Here is a 16104-nt window from a genome sequence, read left to right as displayed (position 1 = left end):
CTGAAGGTGCTGACTCTCACTGGGGTTCAGCTCCCGCTCCTCTCCCTGAAAGTGCTGACTCTCACTGGGGTCCAACTCCCCCTCCTCTCCTGAAGGTGCTGACTCTCACTGGGGTTCAGCTCCCCCTCCTCTCCTGAAGGTGCTGACTCTCACTGGGGCTCACCTCCCGCTCCTCTCCTGAAGGTGCTGACTCTCACTGGGGTTCAGCTCCCCTCCTCTCCTGAAGGTGCTCTCACTGGGGTTCAGCTCCCCCTCCTCTCCTGAAGGTACTGACTCTCACTGGGGTTCAGCTCCCCCTCCTCTCCTGAAGGTACTGACTCTCACTGGGGTTCAGCTCCCCCTCCTCACCTGAAGGTACTGACTATTACTGGGGTACAGATCCTCTCTCACTTGAGTATAATTTTCATCAATGACAGCTAATTTGCGATAGTTTACACCCATGTGAGAGTTTGGAGAGTGAGTGTTTCTCTGACATACTGTACAGCAATTTTCTTATCTATCAACAAGACATTTTTATCACTAAATTAAACTCTTGGTTTCCATCTAGCTACTCAAAGAAATTCCACAAGTTAACTTCACTCTCCACAGCACAGCCATTTTCTTTGACAAACATGGAAACCCACCTACAGGATATGATATTCTTAACTGGCAATGGAAAAGTGGGAATCCAACTCCCGAGTTCAGACTGGTTGGAGAATACAGAGCACAACGCAAGGAACTCCTGATTAATACATCTCTGATCAAGTGGAACACCCTTCAGAACAAGGTAAAGTGTGCCTCCTCTTCCTTCCACCAGCCCAATATTGTCTGAAGATTCAATGGTCTGTGCCTCAACAATTACCTCTAGCACTCCATACTGCACCAATCCTGGGTAAAGCAATTGCTCCACATTTCTATGAACCTCTCAGTTCACTATGAGCGTTTTAAATTGATGGCCCCTCATAACCGACACCCCAGACACAGGAAATAGTCACTTCCAATTCACTCCATCAACACTCATCATTTAAAAAACTCAAACCGTGGCCATCTCTGTACCAGTGGGAATAGACCCAGAACCTCAAATTTCACCTCATAACTGCAGTTTCCTATTCCTGGTTTACCTACAAAGTATGTTCGCTGTTGCTTCAAGAAACTGGACCGGAGGAACAAGTGGCAGAGAAGCTAGAATGGTGACATTAGAGGTGGGTTTAAGTAAAAGTTTGAAGATGAAGGGATACTTACATGCACACACACACATGTGTGGAGACACACAAACAGATCCAAATGGATATGTAAGGAATATGTGCTGTAATATGAAGCCACTGAACAGTCCACTGTATGAGGGACTTGTTCAGGACAAGGATTTTGAAGTCGATGCATTAGAGAAAAGGGAACCAGGAGGGATCAGAAGAATCAGGAATATAGGGTACATGGAATCCTGTATACAAGATTGTGAGGCAGCATTCTTTGGCAATGAATCCATCTGTCTGTTCAGACTGCATCGCCAAAAGAGGCATTTTTACCTTTAAAAAACAAAAATTTATTTTGTTCTTAATATCAGATTCCTGGTTCCAACTGCTCAACTTCATGTGGACCTGGACAGATAAAGTTGGTGAAAGGATATCACTCCTGCTGCTACAAGTGTGCGGATTGTCCAGCAGGAACATTTCAGAGTAATGGTAAGTCCAGGCACTTTCTCTGTCAACTCAGGGAAGTGCCGTACACCAGCACTCAGTGTCTTTAACAGGGAAGTTTCAGACATCCAGGGGAGAATTTCCTCAAAGTGTCAGGGTCTGACTGGAACCGCCGTGCTTCTCTCCAGAAACACAGATGGGTTTTCAGACCAGATTTTCTGTAGTGCGCAGAAAATCTGGGGATGTGGTTTGTGCCCTCCCTCTGGTGCGACGGGGCCTGATGGATTCGGCACGGCCAGTTCCACAGAGATCGGGGCACCATCTGAAAAGGGCACTCCGAGCTGCATTTAAAATAAGTCCCTCCACCCCCCAGAAGTATCAGGGTCCTCTCTACCCTCTCTCCCCAACAGAAGTATCAGGATGAGTCATCAAAGTCAGAATTTATTCCCTATCCCTAATAACCCTTAAGAACAAAGAACAAAGAAAATTACAGCACAGGAACAGGCCCTTCGGCCCTCCCAGCCTGCGCCGATCCAGATCCTTTATCTAAACCTGTCTCCTATTTTCCCTCTGTTCCCGCCCATTCATATACCTGTCTAGATGCCTCTTAAATGAAGGTGTTCGTGAACTATCTTCTTGAACCCATGTAATCCACAAGGACTGGGTATGCCTATAAGGTAGTTAGGGAGGGAATTCCAGGATTTTGACCCAGGGACATTGAAGGTGCCATGATATAGTTCGAAATTAGGCTGGTATGTGACTTGGAGGAAACTTGGACTCCTTCCTATGTTTTTCGAAGAAATAGAGATGGGTTTGGAAGGTGCTTTTGAAGTTCCTTTGTGAGTTGCTGCAGTGCATCTTGCAGATGATTTTCACTGCTGCCTCTGTGCGTTGGTGGCGGAGGGAGTGAGTGTTCAAGATGACGGATGAGATGCCGATCAAGTGGGCTGAGCTTTCATTGCATTCCTGACTTGTGCTTTATAAAGGTGAACAGGCTTTGGGGAGTCAATATGTGCTGCAGAATTCCCAGATTCTGATTCACACAATAGCCAGGATTTTATGGTTGGTCCATTTAAGTACTTTTCTGTGGGGGGATGCAACAAAAGTAATAAAGGGAGAAGTTCATTCCTTAGCATTCGTGGGCAAGGTGAACTGATGGCAGGAATAAACAGAGCTTGCAGAGTAGGCAAAACTCATGTGAACATACCCTATAGTTGGAGAAGTGTCCTCAGCTGCAGAGCTACTTAGCAGCACAGGAAGCCTGACCATCCAGACCAGGGAGTCTCTCTTGGCTGGAAGAGCTGGCCTGGGAGCAAGCAGCCAACAGCAAGGTCCTAAATTGAGAGGGTGGGAGTGAAATGATTTATGCACAAATCCCTCTGCTACGGTAACAACCTCTCCTTCCCCCACAGACAACCAATGTCTCCCCTGCCTGAAGAATGAATGGTCGTTATCAAAGAGTGTTGAATGCCAGAAAAAAACAATAGAGTTCCTGCAGTGGACAGACACACTGGCTATCCTGTTGGCCTCACTGACCGCTGTAGGTCTCTTCATCATAGCCGCAATAACTGGAATTTTCATCATTAATCTGAACACCCCCATGGTCCAACTGGCTGGAGGGACAACGTGTCTGGTGATGTTGATCTCCATGGCCATTTCCTGCTGCAGCCTTTACTGCTTCATGGAGAAGCCAAACTGGTTGTTCTGTACCATCAGACAGCCCATTTTCTCAATCAGTCTGACAGGCTGTCTATCACCCATGCTAGTAAAGTCCTTCCAAGTAAGTGGCCTGTTCAGAATATCTGGCTCCACCCCACAATGGTGGCCTGGGTTTATGAGGTACAAAGGTAGGTATCTGATGGTATGTTTACTCTTCCTCCTTCAGATCGTTGTATGCACAGTCTGGCTGTCCACCTCCCCTCCCTCGGTCTTTGCAAACTACAACATTTCCGTCTCAGCAATAGTAATGGAGTGTGATGAGGGCCTTATGACTGGCTTTGGACTACTACTGGCCTACAATGGCTTACTTGCTCTTGCATGTTTCCTGTGCACATTCATGGTTCAAAGCTCAGCCAAGACCTACAACCTGGCCCGGCACATCACCTTTGCTATGCTCATCTACCTAATGGCCTGGGTTTTCTTCATCCCAGCCTACACCACTGCCAAGGGCAAGTTTGTCTCCTCTATACAACTATTTGCATGTCTTGTGAGCGTGTATGGAATCATCACTGCCTACTTCCTACCCAAATGCTACATTATCCTTCTTAAACCAGAGTTCAACAGCCAATCTTACTGTCAAAGCCCTATTAACAACCCTCCACCCACCACAGAATGACAGTGACATGTCATCCCAGCTCACTGGCAGAGGCTGGTAATAACACCAATCATTAACTCTACCCATTTATTATGTTCCCATTAGGTCTTACCTCTCCTTAGCCACTTCAGATCCCTTACACAGTACCTATTCTTCTCATGAGCCCCAGCAGTGTTTGCAATAGATTGCAAGGCCGTTTTCTCCTCCCGCCCACTGTCCATGGAGGTCAATGCAGATCAGGTAGGGGAAATTTGGATAAATAAATCCTAAACTCATGATTGACGAGGGCACCTACATTGCCTCGTACTTAGTTTTAATTAAAGCAAAGATGGAAAGGTTCTAAAAGCCAATGAAGCTTCAACAGTCAATCTGTGCCATGCTGCCCCATGAACTACCTGTTAATTCTGCAGCCCAGCTTCAACATCATTGCATCTCAAGTCTGATTAAAAATTCCAAACCCCGCCAACCTCAATCCCAAAGTGCCAATCCCAATCCTGCAACCAATACCCCCAAACATAAATCCCACCAATTTCAGTCTCCAAACTGCCTAAAACTCTGCCAATCTCAAACATGCCAAAACCCCCAATCTCAATCCCACAAATTCCATTCCTGCCAATGTTGAACACCCATCCCTATCCACTTCACTCTTGCTGACCCCAGCACAATCTACCATACCTAGTTCATCCTTGCCAATCCTAACCCCATGAAACCTATTCTCCCTACCTCAACCCCCTCCAGCCATCTCAGCTCTGCCATTGTCAGCCCACTGACCTAACTTGCCAACTCCAATGAGTTAAGGCCAGCCTAATTTCATCCTGCCTCACTACCCCACCGCAACCCATTAATAATATATTTGTAAAGGATTATTGTAAACTACTTTAATTAGGCTTGAACAAGTCTCAGCTACTTAAGAACCAGAGAGGAGCATGTGAGGAGCATAACATGGACACTTACCTCTGGAGTTTGGGTTCAGAGTTGGCCTTCTACTTGATCTTGTGATGAATGTAGAAATTGTTGTATATTGTACTTTATATTTGTGGCAGTAAAGTTGGGTTAAGGTATATATTTGTCACAGTTAGATTAAGGTATCCAGACTGTGTGCTGCTGCAGCTGTGATTGAGAATTTGGAAAAGGTGAGGTCATGATTGATGCTAGTCATTTACTGGTTTATATATAGAGGGCTAATTAAGCACTGTTATGATTGCTGGAGATTCCCTGGAGCGTAATGTATGAGAGCTAGTATTTAATCCTAGCTAAGCAGGTCATGTGACATCTTAATGGTACATATATATATGATGTAATTAATTGGAGGAGCCAGGTCTCTTTGTAGTTAGCCATATGATTTGAGCTGACAAGTCAGAGGACTTTAATTTGAATGGCAGTTTTGCAAAATGCTGCTAGGTTGAGCAGAAGTGTACTGGTTGTGCTCCTGAAAGGGCATTTCTCTCCCAAAGTCTCAACACAACCAAGTACGTAATCTGTTAACTGAATTTATAAGCGGAATTTGAACTGTATTGGGTTGCTTAATTGGAGTAAGTAGCAGGTATAGATAAGTTTTATCCTTGTGTTTAAGAACTTTTTAACTGATAATTGTAAAACTATGTTCTTAATGTTGATATGGTTAATTCTATGTATTTTCTTTGATATTAATTCTTGTTCAAATTTTAAAATTTTTTTAACATAAAAGATACCTATTGGTCAGAGCCATCACTCCTGGGGTGAAGTATCCTTTCCTCACAGTTTTACAAATTTAAAAACATTGTTTGGGTTTCCCATTCGTTATCCTAACAAATGTTGGGAGCTGGACTGGCATCCTAACAAAATACTGGTGCCTACTCTTCCTGTCACTGACCATTTCTGATTCAAGATGACATTAGTTCATCTACATGTATTTCAAATTAATTTAAGAATTATGGACATAAGGTCACGTTGTCTGTTGGGCAGCATAACCGAGCAGTTAAGCAGGTACTCTCATCAATTGCATGTTAGTCAACTGCAGTGTTGCTATCAATGTCAGAATCTGTGGAGTCCATAGCACAAGAGAGCATCCTCTGTCTTTACTGACATAAAAACAGGAGCTGAGTAATTAATCTCCAATCTGTGACCGTGTAAACAGGCATGTAATGGAGTCCAGAAGGATTTAGATTCTAGCTAATCACCCAGGAGTTGACAGGCAGCCTCCCACTCAGAGAACAAACTAGCGTAATCCCTGCAATTCACTGATTTTATTCCAACATAAGATCAACTTTCAGTCTTGCAAATGCTAACTTGGCTACTGGATTATCCTAATAGAGTTGTAATTTATTTCCATTTAAATATAGTGCATGACGCATCCAAATTCACAAAGTTTACAGTGTATTTACAGTCCAAGTGTGAAGGTTAAATTTGACAAACAGGATCCACAGATATTGGCATTAATTTACAATGCAAATGATCACCAAACCAATCAGCCAAAGCTATGCAAGTTGCTAGACACTTGCCCTACACAAACTTCCAACAGGCTTGATGGGACAGTGTGGAGGAAGCTTTACGTGATATTTAACCAATGATGTACTTGGCCTGGAATTGTTTGATGGGACAGTGTAGGAGAAACTTTACTCCGTTTCTAACCCGTGCTGTATGTACGTCAATGCAAAACAATTCCTCCATGAACACCATTCCTCTACACATAAGAAATAGGAGGGTAGATCACACAGCCCATGAGCTTGCTCCACCGTTCAGTACGATCGTAAATAATCTTCTATCTCAACTCCACTTTCTCACCTATGCCTCAAATCCTTTTGACTCCCTGAGAAACCAAAAATCCATGTATAACATCCTTCTGTTCTAGATTCCCAGAGAAACAATACTGTATCTACCTGTCAAACCCCTTCAGAATATTATGTTTCAACGTGGTCACCACTCAGGGAAGATTGACCCAATTTATTCAGTATCTCATCCCACTGAACTCTATCAGTCTACTAAACTCTCACTGTAGTTTTAGTTTTAATTTCCTGTGCTCCTTGCCCTTGGAGAGAGCACCCTACTTAAGCTCATGCCTCCACCCCATCCCCACCTAACCGTTGGGACACTGAGGAGCAATTTAGCATGGCCAATCCACCTAACCTGCACATCTTTGGACTTTGAGGAAACCGGAGCACCCGCTGGAAACCCACACAGACACGTGGAGAATGTGCAAACACCGCACTGACAGTCATCCAAGGCCGGAATTAAACCCCGGTCCCGAGTGCTGTGAGGCAGCAGTGCTAACCACTGTGCCACCATGCCGCCCACCTGTGAAGACAGGCACAACATATATTTGCTCAAATTCTCGACCATTTCCTCACGATAACTTCTCAGGTCTCTGCCTTGAAGAGACCAATGTTAATTCAGCAATTCTTTTCCTCCTTTATATAAGATTTTGTCATTTATATTGTTATATTCCTTGGCACCATGTTTGGGTGAGAGAGATGTTGGCATGGACCCCACCCAGTAAATTGATGAGTTTGGTCCGAATCTGATCATACTGGACCCGAGGGGTCTTCATCAAATGTTCTTTTCATAAGATCACTGTAAACAAAATTAAATTGACAAAGACACAGCAAGTTGAAAAAGGAAAATATAAACAAAGTCAGGAAAAAATGTTTTTTTTTTAGTTTTTAAAATAGCTTTTACACTGAGGCAGCGATATATTAATTATAGAGACACAGAATCTGAATGCAATATCTACAACACTGGTACACACAATGCCAGCCCCCAGCTGCCAACTGATCTGCAGCCTGGACTGAACTTCTGTCAGTGAGTTTGATCTATAGAATAGTTATAATAATTAATTTAATAAAATTTAATCTCCTACTGTACATTTCTTTTTACATGTTCTCATAATTCTGATTAACATTCTTAAACTTTCCAATAAATTTCCATTAGTTTTATTATTTCAATCCAGCTGAGTGCAGTCCAAGTGCTGGAATAGTTGTGTCAACATTCAAAGGGTGAGCTCTGCGTACTGCCGACAATCCGCAGCACCTTTTATTCCTGTAGATGTCCACAAGATGGAGCCAGATGAAGCAATGTTTAAAGTTGCCTTTGACTAAAGGCTAAATTGCAAGTCCTGACTGAATGAGTTTTTAAAGTGTTTCTTTTCTTCAAAGCATGTTGCACAGTCCTGGAATGTTCGTGCTTGTGCAAGTATAACAGTATTCACACCCGCTGTCCTGAGAAATACTCCTCTGTACAGGTGTGTGTCAAGGAATAGAGGCACACACAGAGCGTAGCCCAGTCCAGCGCCTTGCTTACTCTTGTGCTCCAAGGGCTGAAATACGACCTGGTGGAATAAAATCTGACTCTCTACACTGCATCGCTCCACAGTCCTCTGACAGTCTGTGTCCCTCTCAGTTTCCTGTTCACTTTGTTAAATTTCGACTCTCAGGTTTCTTGAACATCAGAGGTTAGGTTGAACATATCCATTCCAGTGGAGAGTATTCTCTCACACTCCTGTCTGGGACATAGGGCATCGAGATTCCTGGGCTAATGTTGTTGGGTTATCTAGGCTAAGCCTAGGAGTGGGGCAGGCGGTGTTATGACTGTAATGTGGCTGGTTATTGTGGCGGCAGGGAGCGTGGAGCAGCAGAGGATTGTGACATCCCTGTGGGGCACAAAATACTCACCCCTCCTGGTCTCATGCAGAAAGGTTTTGAAATTTATCGTGCCAGCTTTGCTGGAGGGTGGTTTAAATGCAATTGGGGGTCTCGCACAGACCACAGAAACCTGGTCTGTATTTACTAACAAGGACATGGCTCCCTGGGAAGGAAAAGAGGCTGAAACAGGAGTGAGCCAGACGGCACCACCGGTGGGACTATGAGCGCGACAGTGCAGGAGCCAGATAATCTCATTTGAATGTCTTGCTGACATTGACTGTACATGAAGGATGGTCATTTGGATGCGGTTTTAGGGTAGGTCAGGCCAGGAAACCCACATCCCCTTTAAAGTCAGCAGCTTCAGGAGAGGAAGGAACTGAACCCGAGTAACAGGCCAGCACCTTCAGGAGAGATGTGAAAATTGGAAAATAAAACACAATCCAATATATATCATTATGGTTGCAGACTAGATACAGAAGGACTCACTGCTGGGAGCGGCACAGAACCATCATTTATAAGCAGCTGTTCCAGACAGATTTGTAAACCGTTCAGAAACGACTGATGAGACTGAATGATTCAATCAAATCGCTCAGCAATAACCATGAACAAAAGTGCCCAAACTGCCTAGACATATTCAAAACATTGCATGTGCAAAGGTGTCGTCCAACCTTCTCTCTTGTGCAGGGGATTAGACATGAGTGCAAGAGCTGTTGAAATGTTTGAAGATGTAGCTTAAACTTTCTCAATGCTTCAAGGGAAAATAATTCTCGAAAGGCTCCTAAATTCTGAAAAAAGAAAGTGAATCGTTTGTGCATCAATGAGTTGGAAACTGAATCACATCCATTGTGCTGATTGCTCTCTGTATAACGAAAAGGTGCTTGCTAAAAGGGTTAGACAATCCACATTGAAAAAAACAGGGTGCACTTTAACATGGAGTGCCCTTCACAACAGCACAAGTAGATGCTGAGATGACCTGTGTGAAATTATCTTATAAACACCCAACCAGATCAAAAGGTCTTCAACATCCCTTCAAAGTCTACACAGATGATGATTACACTGAAACGCAGAATACACTTACACAAAGCTGTCCTTGGCACCAATATTTACCAAAACCAACACATTCAAGGTTGTTATTAATGGAGGACAGATATAGAACCATGGTTAGAATTAGAAGCCTGAGGTTCCTGTAACACCCGGGGTGAGACACAAGTAGTGTTGTGTGCAAAGACTTTAGTGTTGTTTAGTGCAAGACGACAGGTGTTGTCACATAATGTCGATGAAAAATTCGCAGGGATTACCCATGGCCTTTTGGAAGGATTGCCGGCTGCCCGTCAGCTCGGGAGGGACTGCCATTAGATCCCGAACAGGGGGAGCTCCAGGAGGCCCACTTGTTATTAATACCGTGGGCAGCTGGTAGACAGGAGGGACCCCTGGAGGTCCATGAGAGCAGTGGCTGTGGTGACTGAGCTGGCTTGCTGGTCGCTCGCAATGCACGCTGTTCCCGGTGGTGCGGTCTGGCTCACTCGCGTTACCCACTGATTTGGAGTCCGCTTTCTGCTCCTTTTCCTTCCCTGCTGAGCCTCTTCTCTCACCCATGCTCCGATTGGATCCACTGCTCTTGCTCCCTGTACACACAGCAGGAAACATAAGACACCTGTCACTTCACTCCACGAACCTCACCAAAATGAAACATCCTCAAGTGAAGAGGTGACCAGTTGGGGCTACTGTCCCTGAACCGCTGAATGGACCCAGTATAAAGTGGTTAAATCACATCACAGTCACTCATTCTGCTGTACTGAAAGTGACACGGAAACAGAAAGATCTACTTAACAGAACAATTAGTGCAGCAATACAGGCAGCAATTAATGCTGCTTGTTCACTTTGGTCAGCGATAATTGGGTTGTGAGGTGCTGAACCTGGCTGTAACATTTTATAAAGATTAATCTGTGAATCTGTCTTGTTTATTTTGGAAGGAACTCTAGGTACTGGAGGGTGTGCAGAGGAGATTCACTAGGTTAATCCCAGAGTTGAGGGGTTGGATTACGAGGAGAGATTGAGTAGACTGGGACTGTACTCGTTGGAATTTAGAAGGATGCAGGGGGATTTTATAGAAACATATAAAATTATGAAGGGAATAGATAGGACAGATGCGGGCAGGTTGTTTCCACTGGCGGGTGAAAGCAGAACTAGGGGGCAGAGCCTCAAAATAAGGGGAAGTAGATTTAGGACTGAGCTCAGGAGGAACTTCTTCACCCAAAGGGTTGTGAATCTATGGAATTCCCTGCCCAGTGAAGCAATGGAAGCTCCTTCATTGCATGTTTTCAAGATAAAGATAGATAAGTAAGGGGATGGATCCAGGAGCCAGAGGCCGAGTGAGTGCGTGCGGAGGAGGCCTCCTGCATGGGGACCCCCCCCCCCCCCTCCGGGCCCTCGCCACGGCAGCACTCCCATCCCCACCCAAAAAACACTCCAGCAGCCCAGTGGTGACAGCCACCCTCCAATCCTGAAACCAACTGCGGCAGCAATTTGGCCTGACCAAAATGTCGGACAAGGCTCCCATCTGCAACAACCATAGGTTCACACCAGTACTGACTGACGCCACCTTCAAAAGGTGGAGGCAGGACGGAGGGACACTGACAGTCGGGGACCTATACACGGACGGCAGGATCGCAACACTGGACGAACTGACAGAAATTTCGGCTAGCCAGGGGGAACGAGCTACGGTATCTGCAGCTCAAAAACTTCTTATGAAAGAAGACAAGGAACGTACCCACAACCGCCACGACAGACACTACGGGAAGACCTACTGGATGCAAGTATCCTAGAGAAAGGGAACTGTAGCGACATGTATGACCGATTGGTAGAAAGGGCCGACACCGTACTGGATGCAACAAGAAAGAAATGGGAGGATGACCTGGGGATTGAGATAGGGTGGGGACTCTGGAGCGAAGCACTGCATAGGGTCAACTCCACCTCCACGTGTGCAAGGCTCAGCCTGACGCTACTAAAAGTGGTGCATAGAGCCCACTTAACAAGAAACCGTATGAGTAGGTTCTTCCCGGAGGTGGAGGACAGATGTGAACGGTGCCAAAGAGGCCCGGCCAACCACGCCCACATGTTCTGGTCTTGCCCCAGACTTGTGGAGTACTGGACAGCCTTCCTCGAGGCTATGTCCAAAGTGGTGGGGGTGAGGGTGGAGCCATGCCCGATAGTGGCTGTCTTCGGGGTTTCAGACCAGCCAGATCTATTCCTGGGGAGGAGGGCGGACGCCCTTGCCTTTGCCTGCCTGCCGTAGAATCCTGTTTGGCTGGCGGTCAGCAGCACCACCCAGAGCTGCAGACTGGCTGTCCGACCTCTCAGAATCTCTCCAAATGGAGAAAATCAAATTCGCCATCCGAAGGTCAGACGACGGCTTCCACAGAACGTGGGAGCCATTCATGCAACTGTTCCGGGACCTGTTTGTGGCCAACGAACAAGAGGAAGAATAGTCGGGTGGCCAAGAATCAGGGGAAAATGGACGGGAATCGGGGGAAGGTAGCCGGGGGGGGGGGGGGCTACGGGTTCGTTATGGGGGTTTGTTCTGATGGTTTTATGCTTATTTCTTTTTCTTGTTAATTTATTGTTTTTGTATTGGAGGAGAGGGGTTACTGTTTTTCTCTGTTGTGATAAAATTTGTTGTTGAAAACTTGAATAAAAATTATTCCAAAAAAAAAGGAAGGACAAAGCCGCAAGCGACAGTCTGATGACAAGTTAAGGCCCAAAACCAAATTGTAAATAAATGCTTACAAACATGTGCCTTGGCCATATTGGGGAATGTAAAATATGTATGCCGGTTAAAGGGGGTGGCCACAGTTGTTATTATGAAGATGCTTACCTGTAAATATACATGTTAATTTTTGCGTGTTTATTTTCTAATAATTTGTTGGATATAAAATATGAAAACTCAATAAAAAACATTTCCAAAAACAAAAGATAAAGATAGATAGTTTTCTGAAGAATAAGGGAATAAAGGGTTATGGTGTTCGGGCAGGAAAGTGGAGCTGAGTCCACAAAAGATCAGCCATGATCTCATTGAACGGCAGAGCAGGCTTGATGGGCCAGATGGCCTACTCCTACTCCTAGTTCTTATGTTCTATCACTGCTACTACCTCATCTTCGACATTGAACTGAGACAATGTCCAGTCCAGTGACATTTTTGGCGCTGGAATCAGGATCTCTATCTAATGAACAATTTTCAAATTTGACAGAAACAAATTGATGACTTCATTGACTGCATAAGAAACCGTCTTAATGACTGGTTTGCTCTTATGCATTATTTTATTAAAACTTCTTGTTGAAGCCATTTTGTTCAATCTCACTCGGCCATGAAATAATCTCCTGTAAATTGTAAAAGCTCGGTAATGATGGCCCCCAGAACCAATCTCACTGCTGCCTAACCCCACTTCCCCACCTCTGCATCCTCTCCCATGTCACCTTCCCTCTCCACACCCTCCCCCCTGCCCCCCACACACCATCTCAAGCACGTACGCATGCACGCGCGCTCATGAATCTTACCTTCACTCTGATGGCTCCCAGCGTTGCCATTTCCATAGTTCAAAGTGGGATCCTGGCAAGTAGGTGAATAATATGGATGTGGCAGTGGATACTGATATGGGAAGCCCTGAGTCAGTGGCCAGGGGCAGGCTGGATGCGGGAGAGGTGGGAGGATGTCATGCTCCGATGTCCCACTGGAACCTTCATTTAAGCTCAGTCCAGCCAAGTCTACCAGCAAAGGAAAGTTAAGCATAAATTAAATGCAATTTCTTCAATTACGCACTTCACAACTTTCTAGCCTTAACACGGAATTTAACAATTTCATTTCATAACCACTTAGATAGCTGATGTCAGAAACTGTTCAGCTGTTGCCCTTCACATTCAATGACATTGTCATTGTTGGATCTCCCACTATCAACATCCTGGGGATTACCATTGACCAAAAACTGAACAAAATAAATACTGTGGCGACAAGAGCTAGCCTAAGGCTAGGAATCCTGTGGTGGACCACATCTTCTGCTTCCTAAAGCCTGCCCACCATCTACTAGGCACAAGTCAGAAGTGTGATGGAATACTTTCCACATGCCTGGATGAGTACAGATCCAACAACACTAAGACATTTGACACTATCCAGGACAAAGCAGCCCGCTTGATTGGCGCCGCATCCCCTACCTTCAACATTCACTCCCTCCATCACAGACACACAAGTGGCAGCCATGTATAGTGTGTGCCATCTACAACATGCACTGCAGCAACTCACCAAGGCTCCAAACCCATGACCTCTAAGGACAAAGGCAACAGGTGCATGGGAACATCATACAAATTCCTCTCCAAGCCCTCTTTCTGGGCAGCACGGTAGCACTGTGGTTTCACAGCGCCAGGGTCCCAGGTTCGATTCCCCGCTAGGTCACTGTGCGGAATCTGCACATTCTGCCCGTGTCTGCGTGGGTTTCCTCCCAGTGCTCCGGTTTCCTCCCAGTCCAAAGTCGTGCAGGTTAGGTGGATTGGCCATGATAAATTGCTCTTAGTGACCAAAAAGGTTAGGAGGGGTTACAGGGATAGGGTGGAAGTGAGGGCTTAAGTTGGTCGGTGCAGACTCGATGGGCCGAATGGCCTCCTTCTGCACTGCATGTTCTATGTAAGACACACACTATCCTGACGTGGGACTATATTGTGGTTCCTTCACTGCCGCTCGGTCAAAATCCTGGACCTCCCTTCCTAACAGCACTGTGGGTGTATCTACACCACATGGAGTGCAGCAATTCAAGAAGGGCAATTAGGGAGGCCAACAAATATTTAACTAGACAGCAACACCCAACATCCTTTAATGGAATTTTTAAAAATGAGGGCTCCTAGACCATCTTTTGCTTCTTTATTTGTCTCCTTACTATCCCATCTTTTCTTGCACCATCATCTTATGTCATTTAATCAATGCTGCCTTCCACCAATCGCAAATCCTCCCTTTAGTTCTCTCTCTCCCCCCTGTTTTTCTATACTTGTTTATAAACTTTTTAACCAACTAATAATCACTACAAACCCACAGAGCCAGACAACTTCCTACATTTCCTCACATCCTGCTTCTTCCAAGAACTCAACTCCTGTCTCTGTGGTAGCTGTTCTGATGATACAACTTTCTACACCAGATATGTCTTCCTTTTTCCTCAACCGAGGATTTCTAACTTGCATAGCTGACAGGACCCTCCAGTGTCCAATCCATTTCATGCACTTATCCCTTTCCCTTCCTCAAAGAACCATGATAAGGATATCCATCATCCTCACTCTACACCCCATCGGCCTCCATATTCATCGGATATCCTCTGCTATTTTTGCCAGTTCCAGCATGATGCCACCAGCAAACACATCTTCACCTGGCTTCTCTTTCAGTATTCAGAAAGGACAATGCTGCCGCAACAACCTGGTCCACTCCTCAGTCACCTGAACTCCCCTCTCCCTTCACTACGGCACCTTTCTGTGCAAGCGTGGGAGATAGAACAACACCTGTTCTTTCACCACCTCCATTCTCACTAGCCAAAGTACCAAATGAAGGAGTGATTTATATGCACTTCTTTCAATTCAAAATATTGTCTTCATTGTTCAGGATGTGGTCTCCTCTATGTAAGAGGCCAGATGCAGACTGGGTAACCAATTTGTGGAACACCTCCACTCAGTCCACAAGCATGACCCAGAGCTTCCTGTCACTGCATTTGAATTCTGCACCTTGCTCCCACTACCTTTCTATACCTGACTTGCTACAGTGCTCCAATAAGTTCAAAGCAACCTCAAGGAACACCACCTCATCTTTTTTCTTGGCACTACCACCTTCGAGACTCATTATTAAGTTCAACAACTTTAGATCATAACCTCCATCTTGATCTGCGCGGTCTTTTGTTTTTTTTCTGCCTGGTTTCTACCTTTATCCCTTCATGGTTCAGTTGGGCTCGTGGTGGTAGTTGGGGATCAGAAGTGTAGCTGTTGAAAAATTAGGAATATTTTAATCCTTCTAACTTTAGCTGGGTAGCTATTCTGGTCAGTGAGTTGGAACCATTCAGAGGGTTCCATTTCCATGCAAATTGCCCATTGTTTTCAAACCTCCTGAGCAATTCCCATGGAGTCCTTGCATAGGGACTTCAGAAAGGTCTCCCAGCATATTTCTGGGGTACGACCATCCAGAGCCGGAAGATATGGGCAATAAACTCTGTTTTTGTTTTTCTTCAAGACTTGCTGAATGTTTCCAGCATTTTCTCTCTTTATTCTGTGATTCCTCATTATCCTGAAAGTTTTTCCTCAAATCCCTCCTAAACCTTCTGCCACTCACCTTGAACTTGTGTCCCTTTGTAACTGACCCTTCAACTAAGGGGAATAACTTCTCCCATCCACTCTGTTCATGCCCCTCGCCTAAACCATGTGGTGCCAAGGCTATTTGTAGCCGCTTGCACCAATTTTGCTGAGTTTGGATAACTTAAATAAATACCTGTGCAAAATAATTAACTGATGATATACAGCAATACACTGTGATCTTCCACCCTTC

At 45.2% G+C, this 16104-nt stretch overlaps 2 protein-coding genes across 5 annotated transcripts in view; one reads left to right on the top strand and one right to left on the bottom strand.

Annotated features, from left to right (window-relative positions):
- The window catches only part of LOC119951053 (taste receptor type 1 member 3-like), a 28526-nt gene extending 24578 nt beyond the window's left edge, over window positions 1-3948 (top strand). Inside the window, exons 5-8 of the mRNA XM_038774088.1 lie at window positions 548-766; window positions 1541-1658; window positions 3026-3393; window positions 3499-3948. Of these exons, the coding sequence (XP_038630016.1) occupies window positions 548-766; window positions 1541-1658; window positions 3026-3393; window positions 3499-3948 (1155 nt within the window). The remainder of the gene's footprint in view (window positions 1-547; window positions 767-1540; window positions 1659-3025; window positions 3394-3498) is intronic.
- A 3589-nt stretch (window positions 3949-7537) lies between these two features.
- The window catches only part of LOC119979474 (segment polarity protein dishevelled homolog DVL-1-like), a 189494-nt gene continuing 180927 nt past the window's right edge, over window positions 7538-16104 (bottom strand). For all 4 annotated transcript variants that reach the window (XM_038821736.1, XM_038821738.1, XM_038821739.1 and 1 more), the window contains 2 exons: window positions 13098-13304; window positions 7538-10168 (listed from right to left, as the gene is read on the bottom strand). In XM_038821736.1, coding sequence (XP_038677664.1) covers window positions 9807-10168; window positions 13098-13304 — 569 coding nt within the window. In that variant the 3' untranslated portion in view covers window positions 7538-9806. The remainder of the gene's footprint in view (window positions 10169-13097; window positions 13305-16104) is intronic.

Source organism: Scyliorhinus canicula, chromosome 16 (genome assembly GCF_902713615.1).
Source record: "Scyliorhinus canicula chromosome 16, sScyCan1.1, whole genome shotgun sequence".
NCBI classification, from domain to species: domain Eukaryota; kingdom Metazoa; phylum Chordata; class Chondrichthyes; order Carcharhiniformes; family Scyliorhinidae; genus Scyliorhinus; species Scyliorhinus canicula.
Note: the sequence above shows the minus strand (reverse complement) of the source record. Positions and strands in the feature narration are given on the sequence as shown.